This window comes from Felis catus, chromosome B1 (genome assembly GCF_018350175.1).
Source record: "Felis catus isolate Fca126 chromosome B1, F.catus_Fca126_mat1.0, whole genome shotgun sequence".
NCBI lineage: Eukaryota > Metazoa > Chordata > Mammalia > Carnivora > Felidae > Felis > Felis catus.
In genome coordinates, this window is record NC_058371.1 from 81,477,708 (window position 1) to 81,493,377 (window position 15,670).

At 39.6% G+C, this 15,670-nt stretch overlaps 1 protein-coding gene across 1 annotated transcript in view; it reads right to left on the reverse strand.

The window, feature by feature from the left end:
- SMAD1 (SMAD family member 1) overlaps positions 1–15,670 on the reverse strand; it is a 78,954-nt gene that overhangs the window by 33,475 nt on the left and 29,809 nt on the right. Inside the window, exon 2 of the mRNA XM_023252779.2 lies at positions 13,469–14,051. Coding sequence (XP_023108547.1) covers positions 13,469–13,868 — 400 coding nt within the window. The 5' untranslated portion in view covers positions 13,869–14,051. The remainder of the gene's footprint in view (positions 1–13,468; positions 14,052–15,670) is intronic.

Below are 15,670 nucleotides of genomic sequence, written 5' to 3' on the forward strand. Positions count from 1 at the left end.
TTTATGAATTACTATTCTTGGACTGTTTATTATGAGTTGATTAATACAGACCGACCTTTCTCCAAGTCCTCAGACTACCTGCATCTTGAATTAGCAAGACACTTATTTAAAAAGGCAGATTCTTGTGCCCCATCCCACATACATAAAGTCAGAAAGTCTGGACTTTGGGTGCAGACTCCCTATGTCTCTAAGTAGCTGTGAAACTTGAACTTCAGTTTTCTCGTTTTATATCAAATTTCTAGAGATTATTCCTCTTACCCCTAAAAACTCTATATAGTATCAGTTCTAATTCTCAGCTATACAGATTAAAATGACAATGATATAGAAGAGACCAGCAGGGCATTACACTAAGCTGACAGGAAAATTTATGAAGTGTCCAAAGTTTTGGCCAGGTGGCATGGTATGACAGAACAAGTGTTGGCTTTGGATCAAGACTGCCAAGAGTGCTGGGTGTTGAAGTAGACAGTGTAAGTTCTCACCAGTGTCTGTAGGGATAACGAAACAAGCCCCCCAACAGCTCTGTGGGGCTCCGGTGCTGCAGCACAGGGCAGGCTCTCAAACGCTGGCTCTCTCCCTGTCTCCTCTCTTCCCACTCTCACCCCAGGTACCATTCCGCTGCTGAATGTTTATTTAACTACCACAGAAGGAAGGTGCTATGTTATTAGAGCTTCAGAGCTTGTTAGAGGAACAAAAACTTCAGAATGTAAACTAAAAATAACAGGAGAAAAAAAAATCCTTCATAAGGTGTAATCGGAGGAGAACAACAATTAGAGGTGGGTTTTAGTTTTAGACTTCTGAAACTGGAACCCCTGCTCAGCTATTTACTATCCAATTATCAGAACTTCACTTCTTACAAGAAAATGGGAATAGTAGTACTTCTCACAGGTTTTCTCTTTATTTAACATTTATATGGTGCTTATCTAGGCCAAGTGATGTAAGAAAACTCATTTGATCCTCCTAACTCTGACCTACATAGTCATTACCTCCACTTTATACAGATGGATACACAGGTATGGAGATTAACTTGCCTACGAGAATATAACCAGCCACCAGTGGAGACAGGATACAGACCTAGGCATCTGGCTCCAGAATCTAGGCTCCTAACCACTGTGCCATAGCGTCTCTCTGTGTGGCACAAGCAAGTTCCTGGGCTATGGAAGGCATTCACTGAAGGGCAGTTACAATTACACAAGCAGCTGGTGGGTCATCGATTAGACACTATTGATATGTAAATGACCATCCCTAGGGGTCACACCGGGCTGTGTGGCTTAATTTGTAATTGCAGCTGAATGTAATTAGTTCTCATTATGAGTTCAAATTTGATTCCATTAAATATACTCCATGAAACAGATACTTGTTATCTAATGATGATTACTGACCAATGGGAGATAAACATAAATAAAGCCTCTATACACACCTGAAACACAGGGGTGGACTCTCACTTTACCATTATGGACCCCAACTTCATGCAGCTGGTAAACAGCTGAGATTACATACTCTACTATTAAAAACATTAGATACCCCTCACCTTCGTTATATTGGTTAAAGGGGAAAAAGCTACTTCTTTTGGAAAGCAGTGCAGTGTAGTGTAGTGGTTCGACCATGGGTCTTGGAGTTAGACTTCAGTGTGAATCCCCAGATGGCCTGTTACAAGTTGTGTGACAACTTACTTAAAAGGCATCTCGGTAGCCCAGCTGGCACCTCCACAGCTTACGGCTGTGGTCAGTATTAAATGAGAATACATGTGATGTGCCAGCACGGAGTCTGGCACAGAGCAAACATAAAAAGTTACTAATTTAATTTTCACTGTTACTATTATTATTACTGTAACTACAAGCATTAATTTTCCAAAGATGTGTTTAATGAAAATGTACTTACATTACAAATTTCATTTTTATTCTCAAAATGTACACGGAAATTATGTTCCTTACTTCAGCCAATGTTATGTTTCAAGAATGCATACAGCCTTTTCACATTCATTATTTAATTCAATCCTTGCCACAACCCTGGAAAGTAGGTACAATCACACCCTATCTCACAGGTGAGCAAACACCAATTCAAAGAGGACAACTAACTGGCCCAAGGTCAAAGATATCAAGTGTCAAAATTTTAGTCCAGGCCTTGTGACCCAAGACTCCTCCTGACCATATTTTAACTTTATAACTAAAGAGAAATAAATATCTGCTTTAAATGGTCTTATTTGTCCTGAATATCCTAAGGAACTCCACTCCACATTTACCAGTCAGCAATTGGCATTCTACCATGAATAAGGGCCCCTCCCTTTCCCCTCGATTTATTTATCATCAGCGTGGATTCCTGTTTTTATCCCTAAATGGTTTATAATTATTTTCAGTCCATAATTATTTTGTTGATCAATTTATCTCTGATTAAGCCAGGGGCAGCCCCTTCAGACTGACCCCTGTGTCCTTATGACATGCTCCCATCAGGTTGTTGGGGTTTTTTTGTTTTACATAGCTCATTTTAAAATCAGCACTTCCTTTTCCAATTTAAAAGTTGCAGGTGATACTGTTTCAAAAGCATTTACCCAAAACTGTTTCCTAACTTGACCATCATACTTAAATATCTGTCTGGCACACCACCATACCCTGGATAAACTTCTTAGACACTCCAAGAAAGTGTCACAGAAGAAATACTGCTGAATCTGTTACAGGGCTAGCTAGACATAACTGTCAGCGAAATGACAGGGAAACATAACAGAAAAAACATACAAGGCAACCCCACTCTGTTGTCTTACATAGGTTTACTTTTACTTTACTAAAAGCTGCCCCAAACCATTTACAACAATCACAGGCTCTCCTTTTGCCTTACTGTAAGTGAAGATCCCAGACAGACAAGCAGGCAGGAGGTGGTCAGGGAAAAGTGATGTGTGACTCTATAAACCAGACCACTACTTGGATAAGAAATGCCTCCTTCGTGTGGAAGGGTTAAGAACTATGAACACATCTCTTTGAGAGGGATGTTAGAACTGAGGTGGTGAGGCAGAACGTAAACGTGACCTTCTTCCATTGTAAGGTCTCCTAAGATTCCAGGGCATAAAATTGATGATACAAAGAACTGGGGGAAATGGACACCTGGGTGGCTCAGTCAGTTAAGCTCCAACTCTTGATTTCAGATCAGGTCATGATCTCATGACTAGTGGTTCAAGCCCCACGTCAGGCTCTATGCTGAGCACGGAGCCTGCTTGGGATTCTCTCTCTCCCTCTGTCTCTTTCTCCCTCTCTCTTTCTCTCATAATCAATAAATAAAAATTAAAAACCAAAACAATACAAAGAACTTGGGGGAAAATCTGACAAACAGTCCTTTGTTGCCCTAAATCTTTTTAGTTAAACATGGCCTGTGTTTCCAGACTCTAGATCTTTTATCATGGAAGTTACAGTTACTTCTAGTTATACAACCCACGTCACTTACAACAGTTTTATGAAGAGCAGACTCACATTAGAGTATTACAGGCAGGCTTCGGTGCTAAGGTCACAGGAATGGAGAAATCCTGTTGAGGGCACTGATAATTAGGAATGTGGAAAGGGTGAGCAGCAAGTGAAATGTTTATCTGCCCACCTCCCACACATGGGGAAGAATCACTATTGACACAGTGGAAGCCCAGACCAGACTAAACTCAGGGGAAACAGAAGTCTGCAGCCTTTCAAACCAGTCCTAACACCGTATCTAAGAACTACACTAATCCCCTGCCAAGCTGGCAAATTAACAACATTGGGTGTTGTTTTTTCATTTTTTGTGTTTTTTTGCTTTCTTATTCTTCAGACCCTCTGAGATTTTTTTTTTTAAACGTTTATTTATTTTTAAGTGAGAGAGAGACAAAGCATGAGCAGGGGAGGGGCAGAGAGAGAGGGAGACACAGAATCTGAAGCAGGCTCCAGGCTCTGAGCCATCAGCACAGAGCCTGATGCAGGGCTCTAACCCACGAACAGCAAGATCATGACCAAAGTCAGACGCTTAACTGACTGAACCACCCAGGCGCCTCTAGACCCCCTTAGATTTTTCACACTGTGCTCGAGACTATGGTTGCCCAAAGTACCCCAGCTCTGCTCTTTAAAATAAACATCTTCTCTTTCCTTCCCAATCTCTTCCCCAAAGAAACTCGCTTTTCTAACTACGAGGACAGAGGTCTAATCATTTGGCTAATTCAAGATTATTAGGCATGATGTTGAGTTTTTCAGGAGAATATTTCCATTTTGAAGTAGAAAAAGACAAAGTGATGAGACATACATTTTGGGGAAAGAAATCTCCAGTCTTCTTTGAGCCTCTGGATATCTAATACCAAGGAGGCTAGAAGTTAACACTGAGATAATCAGCCTAGGCATTAAATAAGCCAATCTTCCCTTCTGATTCTCTCATGTTTGCAAGTATCCATCAAGAGCAAGAGCACAGGGCACTCCAACATGGGGCAAATCACCTGTCACTCCCATACCCAACCACATAAAACATTCACAAGCCTACAAAAAAAAAAAAAAAAAAAATCACCGTTTGAAGATGTTCCACATGTGGGGATAAGAAGCCAAAAAGCACAACTCACAGGTCTCATTTTATTTCACCCAAAGCTAGCTAGCCTTCCTTGGAAGCCAAGGTTTTCCTTTTAATTTAAAATATTATTTTCACACAATTACAATTACTGTATAACTACATCTTTCACTTATTATGACAAACTTTTTATGGCTTTCAAAACTGTTTTTTCTTCATCAGCCATGCTTTTTGTGTTTTGTTTTTAACAACTGCTAGTGGGCGAGTGTTCCTTTGGCCCTATAAACTAGCAATGGCAGATGGGAGAGTGCCAGAATCTGAATGAATCAGAAAGATGTGAAAATACCTTCTCTTGCCCACCTAATGTTGCAGAGACAGAAAAAGGATGAAGTGGAAGATAATGGTCAGGAAAGCAAAAGGATGAGGAAGATACTTTGTATAATCTGTATAGTCGTAATTATTTCCAATTGAAGTGTATTTGTCAACAGAAAATCCCATCTAGAAACAAATCACATAATTGTCCAGTTATCTACCTCAATTTATGTAGTTTTACAATTTTTGTAAAAGTAACCTATTGTAACTGCTCTTTCTTATGTTCATCAATTAATAAATAGCACAATACCAATGCCCCCAAATAATGCACTAAAAACAGTTGCTCGGGAAAAAAAAAAAGAATTAGATTAAACTTCACATTTTGCCTTTAAGAATATGGAATCTGCTAAAAGATTTGGGTATAAAATCCTATGCATAATTATACTACTTCATCTGTTTCTAGTAAGATGGTTGATGCCAATGATAAAATTATCAAACACAAGTCAAAGGCCAATGATAATATCTTGGAGAAAAATTCATCATCTAAACTCCATGCCCCCTTGGTTGTGTACTGAGCTTGTACAGAAGCAGAATTTTCAAAAGAACTTCCACATGGACAAAAGAATGGAACCCTGAGTAGACTCTGAAAGAGCAACTGCAAAGGCCAGGGACATTCTCCTTGCCCCAAGGTATCCTTCCTGCACGCAGCCTCTACTAAGGGCCTCAAAGTCTCTTCCCCACCACCCCCCTTCACAGGTACAAATGCTTTGATATGTTCCTCTTACAGCTTTCAAAGCATTCTTCTTTCACCTAAGTATTATATACATCTCTCTCCTACACCAAAAGTATTACAGAACCACCCAGACTAAGACACAAACATATAGAAGCTATATAGAGCTGTATATCAATCATAGCAACGCTTACGGAATGCATATGTGTTTATTTTCCTCTTAGTCTTGACCTTCCATTTTATTTTGTTTTCACTGGTCTAATACTTTCTACTTTAGTGTATGTCTTCTTATAAGCTGATTTAAATCCTGGGTACAATGAAATATACATATATATCTGCATATATATCTGCACTACCACATAGTCTGGAACACAATGTCAAGATGTGTTAGAGATGAATGAGCTTTTTTATGACCACTCTCAGCCTTTTAAGAGTTAACTGCACCCCCCTGCCCGACTTATACTATTTGATTTAGCAACCTGTGCTATCATCACATACCAGCCTTTCTTGGGCAAACACGGTTCGTGAGGAGTTGTATATGTGCCATAAATGTTTAAATGAAGAGAAATTTAGATGCAGATAATTATAGGGGAAGATGGTTAATTTTAGGTGTCAGCGTGCCTGGGCTACAGGATGCCCAGATAGCTGTAAAACATTTTTCTGGCTGTGTATGTGAGTGTGTCCCCAGAGGAGATTAGCATTTCAATCAGTAGACTGGGTAAAGATGGTTGCTCTCACTAATGCAAGGGGGACATCCTCCAATCTGTTTAGTGCCTGAATAGAACAAAAAGGCAGGGGAAAGGCAAGTATGTGTATGTGTGTGTGTGTGTGTGTGTGTGTGTGTGTGTGTTTTAGCGTAAGCTGGGACACCATCTTCTGCCCTCAAACAATCAATGCTTCCGGTTCTCAGACCTTTGGACTAGGATTGAGACTTCTACCACCCACTTCCTGGCTCTTCAGCTTATAGAGAGCAGATCACGGGACTTTATGGTCTCTATACTTGTGTAAGTCAATTCCTATAATAAATCACTTCTTATATGCATATATCTATATATATCCTAGTGGTTCCATTACTCTGGAGAACCTTAATACACACGTCATAATGCTTTATTTTAATTTTTAGACTTAATTTTGTTAATTAATCCAAAATCTTCAGGATCAATGATTATATCTTGATATCTGGCTTACAACTTCAGTTATCAGACTCCTATGTATCACCATTCAGATAAACTTGAAGGAAAAGTCAATACTTCTCCTCCACTCCAATCTTCCAAATGAATATACTAACACAACCCTAAGAAGGAAAAATCTTTACTTGTATGTAAGTTTTTGTCATCATTGGCTCAAGTAAAACCACATTTGCAGTATGAAGAGACACAATTAAAAAAAAATTTTCATTTTGGTTTTTTAAAATATTAATTTTATTAAATCTCAATCCTTAAGTATATGTCTTTTTAATAATCTGTGTGTAAAATAACAAGTACACATAAACATCTTTGCTGCATTTACCAAAGTACAATGGTTTTCTTGAGGAAAACCAGTAGTGTGATTGAGTCCTGAGGTGAATTAGGGGCTTTTTCACAGTTCACTATTTTTTATTTTACTTAATTTTTTTAAATGTTTGTTTGTTTTTGAGAGAGAGAGAGAGAGAGAGAGAGAGAGAGAGAGAGAGAGAGCGCGCGCGCGAGCGGGGAATGGGCAGAGAGGGAGACACAAAATGTGAGGCAAGCTCCAGGCTCTGCGCTGTCAGCACAGGGCCCGAAGCGGGGCTCAAACTCAGGAACCATGAGATAATGACCTGAGCCGAAGTCAGACGCTTAACTGACTCAGCTTAACTGATTGTAACCCAGTTACATTGAAGTAACTGTAGACTCATTCACATGCAGTTGTAAGAAATAATTCAGAGAAATCCTAACCTTTATCCAGTTTCATCCAATGGTAACATCTTGCAAAACTATAGAATAATAAAACAATTTCAATATAGACATCAATACCATTAAGACGCAGAAAATTTCCATCAACCCAAGGATCCCTCATGTTTTCACCCTTTTACAGTGACACCCACTTCCCTCCTGCCCACCCCCTTCTCAGTCCCTGGCAAACACTAAATTCATTCTCCATTCCTAGAATTTTAAGACTTTCTGAGATAAAATTTACCAAGCCACGAATTACATGGTGACTGAGGCAGATAAAGAGTCAAAACTCTCATTCAGCCAACAGGTGAAGAGGCTTTTAGGTATAGTTTAACAGCTGGGAGCCATTTTACCAAAAATGGAAGCACCAGAAGGTTAACTCCAGGGTGTTAAAGACTGAAATAGAAATCTCAGAATTTCAAATTCAGGTTTAATACGGCCTTTCAAGTTGATTAAGTTTAAAGTACAGAAAACAGTTTTCAAGAACGATGTGAAAAACATAAAAAACAAATAAGGCTAATGACAGGAAGTCTCCATAAAGGCATGTTAATATCCACAGATAGCAATTGAATGGTCTTCTTAATACCACAGTTAGATGACTTACTTTAAGACTGTCAGCATTTAGTTGGGTAAAGAAAAGGAAAACCTGTATTTAACCCAACCACTAATAACTAGCCTTAATTCTAAAGGCTACTAAAAGTCCAAATAAACAGTCACCTGTTACATCATCAAGAGGGTCACGGTCAGAAACTGCATGAACTTTCTTTCCTGTAACTGTTCACACACTGTAGAAAAAGAAATCCTTAATATTTTTTTACTTTCCCAAAGATAAATTTTTCAGTGATGGTCAAGGTAGTACCTTTCACCAACAGAAAGGTTCTTCCCCATTTCACACTCTTTACCATCGTTAACTATGATGAATACAAGTTACTGCACAGTGCTTGTGTAACTTCTGGTTTTCCCCCCCCTGTAATTTTTAGACTTCTTTATTTATAACAAAATAAATGACATAGGTTAAAGAAAAGACACAATTCCTTAAATCCATGAAAGTATTTTTGGGGGCACCTGGGTGGCTCAGTCAGTTAAGTACCCAGCTTCGGCTTGGGTCATGATCTCATGGTTCGCGGGTTTGAGCCCTGCGTCAGGCTCTGTGTCTCCCTCTGTCTCTGCCCCTTCCCTGCTCCTGCTCTGTGTCTCTCTCTTTCAAAAATAAATAAACATTCAAAACAATTAAAGAAAGTATTTTTGGTCAAAGGAACATTAAAAGGACAATTCTAAAACCTGCACTGGGCCAAAAACAAAGCATTCACAATTCTAAAACCTGCATTGGGCCAAAAACAAAGCATTCCTTTCTCCTCGACTCCTCCACCTCCTTAAATACACCTTATGACATTTTATCAGAGTGCTGATCTTAATGAATATTAGAGAGAAGGGAAGTCCTGGAAGATCGGGTCAATTTTATATCTGTAACAAAACATGCAAAGTTCAAAATGATGAACAAACAACTTCAAAGACAAACCCATTAGCATCTCTTTTCGATAAAAGACAACTTCATCTAGTCAACTGGACTTGACTTGTCTAGGTACCTTAAACCAGTGGTTCTCAAACTGTAGCCTGCATCAGAATCACCCACAGAGCTTGTCAAAACATGGATTCCTGGCCCAGGAATCAGTTCAGTTCAGTAGGTCTGTGCAAGGGTCTAAAACTTTGCATTTCTAAAATGGTCCCGAGTGATGCTGATGCTGATGCTGCTGGTCTGGGGAACACATACTTTGAAAACCACTCCTTTAAACTAGAGACACCCAGTTTTTGTTGAATGTTTCTCCAGAGATCTCAACAGGAATCTCTGCAGAAAATACCGAGTCTGGGAGACCTAACTAATGCTTAAACTGCTAAATTGCTCTTTGAAATAATTTATCTGAGCTAAGTTGTTACATAGTTCAAAGTAATTCCGTGTAGAGCTGTGTATCTGTAGCTTAGAATTCCAGACCCCTTGAGGTGCCTGGGTGGCTCAGTTGAGCGTTCTACTTCAGCTCAGGTCATGATCTTACTTATCTTGAGTTCAAGCCCCACATTGGGCTCACTGCTGTCATCACAAAGCCTGCTTCAGATCCTCTGTCTCCCTCTCTCTCTCTCTCTCTCTCTGCTCCTCCCCCCACAAGGTGCAGGGGCTGCTTCATAGTGGTCTCTGGAAAAAGGCCATTTGTTCTTATTCCCACATTAGTCACTTTATAATATGAAAAATATAAGCTAAATCCTGATGTGTTCAAATTCAACAGATCTTGGCCTCAGCCTCAAAGTTTTCTAGAACTATTCTATGCATGCCTCACAAGATTTTTGGCTAACAGTTGGGGGGGGGGGACGACAAAATGTCACCTGTAGTCTCAAATGCCTTATTTTAGCTGGTTTTCCACCCATCCCACCCCTGCCCCAACAAACCTTCTATAAGTAAGTTACTAAGAGCAACAAAATCATCTCAGTATTAATTTTTAACCTAAAGAAAAACTTTTCGTCATGTCAGAGGTGTTAGTAATAGTGTTATTTCATTGTAAGTAGTGAAATAAACGAACAAGGGAAGATGATGTTCAGAGCGCATAGGCAAGCTGAAAACTCATTTCCAAAAAATGGACAAATGACCATACAAAGATATTACAACCAAAAAAATTTATTGAACTGTGCTAGCTGCTTAAAGTAGAAACGCTAATAATACATATGGGCCCTACCCTCACAGTTTTATTTATTTACTATCTTGCCAGGAAGACTAACAAAAAGACAAGTGTAAGTGTGAGGAACATTATGAAGAAATTCAGATTGCTACAGGAAACAGAGACTACCCTATCAGGAGGGTAGCAAAAGAGGAATCAAGAGAGACTTCTCAGCAAAGCTGAAACCCATTAAGCTTAGAACTGAAGGATAAATAAGAGTGAGCTAGACAAAGAGGGAGGAGAAACGAGTTACAGACAGAGGAAAAGAACAGAGCGTTCCCATATGACTCAAACACACAAAATATGGAAGAATGGGCAAAGCAGCTGGAATAGCAGGCAGGCAGGACCAGAACGTGCAGAGCTCTGTGTACTAGCAATGGGAAACAGGAAGGTAACAGGATCATAACACGCATCTTAAAGAACTCTCTCTGTAGTGCAGATATTGGCCTGAAGCTAGTGATGGGTCAGGAGGCACAAGATGAATTGCTGAAAGGGTGGAGAAGAGTGGCAGGAGTGTGGATGGAGAAGACATAGTGAACCTTAATTGTCTGACACACAGGTTACTTAAATTTATAGGGACCTCAGTTTCATCATTAATGAAGTAGGATTAGAATCTTCCCTGTATACCTCCTTAAAGTTACTATGGTGAATCAAAAAAAATCACACACCTAAATAATCTTGTTTGTACATATTACTTGTATACACTGTTTATTTCTTCTCCAAAACTCTTAACTCCATCTCAATTTCTGGCTAAAAGCCCATGTATCTTTGTGTTGACTTTCTGCTTTTTAATTTACCTCACAGCACATATAATAGTTAGTAAAGAATGTCTGCATTAGAATAAGAATTCAGCAGGGGCGCCTGGGTGGCTCAGTTGGTTAAGCATCTGACTTCGTCTCAGGTCACGATCTTTCGGTTTGTGGGTTTGAGCCCCGCGTTGGGCTCTGTGCCGACAGCTCAGAGCCTGGAGCCTGCTTCAGATTCTGTGTCTCCCTCTCTCTCTGCCCTTCCCATGCTAACCATCTGTCTCTGTCTCTCAATAATAAATAAATGTTAAAAAAAAAAATTTAGAATAAGAATTCAGCAAAGTTGGTGGAAAAAAGCAAATGCAGTCTTAGCAAAGATCAAGTCTAACAAAATGTAACTTTTAAATGGATACAATAAAAACCAACTAGTTATCTAGACATAAATCTAAAGAAAGATCTACAAGAATTATATGGAGGAAACTTAAAGAAAAAGACCTAAATAAATGTAGAAAATGCAAAATTAAGTCAATCCTTTGCAAATGAAACCAATGAAATTCCAAAAAAATTTCCAGAGGATTTTTCACAGAACTTGACAAGGTAATCCAAAAGAATATAATACAGAAACCACAAAAATATAATGTTGAATGAACATAACAAGTTGTGGAAGGATGTTCCAATATCGGTAACTCTTCTAAACATATAAAATAATATTATGTGTTGTCATGGATTCAGACATATATAATAACAGTATAAAAATACACATGGGAATGATGACATCAAATTTTAAGCAAAAAATTCAGAATAGTTACTGAAAACTGAATCAGAGAGGCCAAACCTAGAGTTTGGGTTTTATTTGTAATCTTTTATTTCTCAGGCTAAGTGGATACAGAGGTGTTTATTATTATACTATTCCCTAGTCTTTAAACTCTTTTTGTAGGTCTTAAATATTCCATGAAAAACCAAAAACTTTTTTTAAAAAACCCACAAAAACAGAATGCCTTTTTTTTTTTTTTTTTGGGACAGAGAGAGACAGAGCATGAACGGGGAGGGGCAGAGAGAGAGGGAGACACAGAATCGGAAACAGGCTCCAGGCTCCGAGTCATCAGCCCAGAGCCTGACGTGGGGCTCGAACTCACGGACCGTGAGATCGTGACCTGGCTGAAGTCGGACGCTTAACCGGCTGCACCACCCAGGCGCCCCCAGAATGCCTTTTATTTGAGAATGTTACTACATGATCTAGCATAGTAGTTTCCAACACCAGTCCAATAGCTACTCGACACCATCTGAAATATTTGTTAAAAACATGGATTACAAGGCTGTGCCAGAATCAGAATGTCTGGGAGGGGAGCCATGTGATTCTAATGCACAGCTTCATTCAGGAACCCTTGGTAACCAGAAATCATTAATAACGAATCCATCAACAAAATGGGTTCCAATCTGACAATGAGATATTTAAGTGCTTAAGGCTGTCTAATTACTTTCCAATTGATGCAAACTGTCTAGAATGGGGATTCTAATTTGAGGGCAAAACCATACAAATTTTAACACATATTATACCCTCAAAAAAGGTCATACACGTTAAAAACTAGGAATATCCTCTAAATTAATAGCATCTAATGATTCCACAGCAGATAGAATTCCCTCATATCCTCCACAGGAAGCAAAATTCCACCAGAGATGATAAAAGATGCTATCTTTTAAAAATTTTTTTTTTTTAACGTTTATTTATTTTTGAGACAGAGAGAGACAGAGCATGAACAGGGGAGGGTCAGAGAGAGAGGGAGACACAGAATCCGAAGCAGGCTCCAGGCTCTGAGCCGTCAGCACAGAGCCCGATGAGGGGCTCAAACCCACGAACTGCGAGATCATGACCTGAGCTGAAGTCAGATGCCCAACCGACTGAGCCACCCAGTTCCCCCAAAAGATGCTATCTTTAAAAATAAAGTGGTACTAGTCATTAGCAATTGCACTAAAGATGTATTTCCCTCAAGTACACAGATGGCAACCCCATGTTTCTTCTCTTTCTGAATTTTATTCCTCTGTAATAAAATCACAGCTAAGTTTATCTAGAGAAATTCAGAGGACCAATGAGAAACATAAAAAATAAATTTAGAAAGAAAACCATTCATTCATTCATAATTAGAGTTGTCAGTACTGCTATGACAATTTTGCCTCGCTCCTAAGACACAAAATTAACTAGAGAGGACTAAGTTGTTAGAAAGTACAAAATCTTCAAGGGCTGGCACATTTTCCCCTAATATTTAAAAATCACAACTAGGGGCGCCTGGGGGGCTCAGTCAGTTAAGCATCCCACTCTTGGTTTCAGCTCGGGTCATGATCTCACGGTTCATTCAAGCCCTGTATCAGGCTCTGCGCTGGCAGCACGGAGCCTGCTTGGGATTCTCTCTCTCTGCCCCTCCCACATGCGCTCTCTCCCTCTCAAAATAAATAAACTTTTGTAAAAAAAGTAATAAAAATCACAACTAAAAACATGGAAACGGATTATTTTCGTATTTTAAACAACACGAATCTGCTAAATACATCAATATAAAAGGACTCACTTACCAGGACTTTCTACTCGCTTATAGTGGTAGGGATTGATGCACACTTCCTTCTGCTTGGAACCAAAAGGAAACTCACAGCATTCCAGTGGTTTTAGTTCATGGTGGCTCTGAAGATCGGGCCAACGCCACACTCGGCAGTAAATGACATGAGGCAGTCCCTTCCGGTGGGAAACTTGCAGCCTGCCATCCAGAGAGCGGGGGATGGTGACACAGTTACTTGGCTGCCCTGGGCAGCTCAAGGCCTTTTCCAGTTCCTCCATGGCACCTTTCTTTTTCTTCAGTTTTTTCACCAAAGCATCAACAGCTTTCTCTGCCCATTTTTCTTCTTCATCACCCTGTTTCCACCCAAGAAGTCTCTTCACAGCTGGACTTGTGAAGGAAAATAAACTTGTCACGTTCATAATGACCACACTAGTTCTACACTCCTTGTGTACGGGAAAATACAGGAGTCTCCAAATGCAAAAGCACAACGGAAGAGATTTCACTTTATTGACATAGGATTCTCTGTAGCTTCTTGGTTTTGAGGTCCCAAAAAGTAGAAATTACCATGCCTAGTGCTTTAAAAAGTAATCCAAAGTCAGCACCTAGAAAAGAAAAAAGGGGGAAAAAATGTTTAAAATACTCGCTACTACAAAACCACAATTCACTGCACAATTACTATGGGCCAGGTACTATTTTAAGTACTTTTATGTATTACAATATGTTATGGACAGAATCATGTCCTCCCTAAAATTCATGTTGAAGCCATAACCCCCACTGCAACTGTATTTGGAGATGGAGCCTCTAAGGAAGTAACTAAGGTTAAATGAGGTCATACGAGAGGGGCCATGATCTGGTAAGACTGGTGGCTCTACAAGAGGAAGGGCTCCCCCACTTTGCACACACACTGAGGAGAGGCTATGTGAAGACTCAGAGAGAAGACAGCCGTCTACAAGCCTGTGGCAGAGCTCTCACCAGAAATCAAACTGACCGGACCCTTGATCTTGGTATTCCCAGCCTCCAGAACTGTGAGAATAAATTTCTACTGTTTAAGCCACCCAGTCTGAGGTATTCTGTTGCGGCGGCCCAAGCAGACTAACACTTAGTTTTTTTAAACAGTCTTCACAGTGAGGTAATACAGTCGTTGCTATTTTACAGAGACACAGTTTAAAAAGTAGTAAGTTACTGTTCTGAGATAGAAGCAGTAGACACCTTTGTGCAAAAAAGTCCAAGTTATCAACAATATTGTAATGCTTTACACTCAGATTCATTGAGAAGCTCTAAAAATGTATTTCAAAACAGACCTCAAGCAACAAAAACTGAAAGTGACAGAAAAACATACAGTGGTCTTAACATCTGTTTTTGGTTTATTCTTCAAGTATCTTTATGCTAAAAGAAAAAGTAGTTCTATTTCTACTATGTAAACATTATAAGATTTTAGGGTATTTATTCAGTAAACAAGCCTGTGCCTATGGGCCACAGGGCAAGTAAAGTAGGAAATTTGGTTTTTATTGATAGGAAAGGAATGGAGCACATGAACATATACTGTACCAAATTCTTTAGTCCAGCTGTCTCAATCAAGCCTTCCAGTTACTCCTCACCAGACAAAAACAGAAAAGGTGAGAAAGCTTAAAGAGGGAAACTTTGCACAAATTCCAGCTAAGATATAGTAGAGCATGTATCACACCAACCTCCTCCCAAGAATCACTCTAAAAGCTAATAAAATATAAACAAACAAAAACGCCCCACTTTAATTTTAAATACATCAAAGAGCAACCAAGGTCCTCAGGACTAGAGGGCCAAGATGCTTAGAACAGAAAAGCAATGAAGTGAGCAGAACGTTCTCTTCTGCTCCTCTTCTCAGGGCCCTTACCAATGCCTGCACTGTAAGTAGCAAGAGGCCTGGTAGCTGAGCTGAAGGGGGCTCAAGAATGAAGCAGAGATTTCAGTGGCCTCATAGGGGGAGACCCCAAAGGGGCATGCTCTAGTGTAAGGGCAAAAAATGAAATGGACCAGTTTTTATACTGAAACATGGCCTGAATTCATCTTTTTTTTTTTTTCTCAAATCATCTTAATTGGTGGGAATAGAGGAGAGAAAACTGTTGCAGAGGCAATATTTGTAGATACTGGCCAAGGATTTTCCAAAACTGACAACAGACATCTAGACACAGTTCATGAAGCCCTACAAATCCCAACAAGGATAAATATAAAGAAACCCACAAGT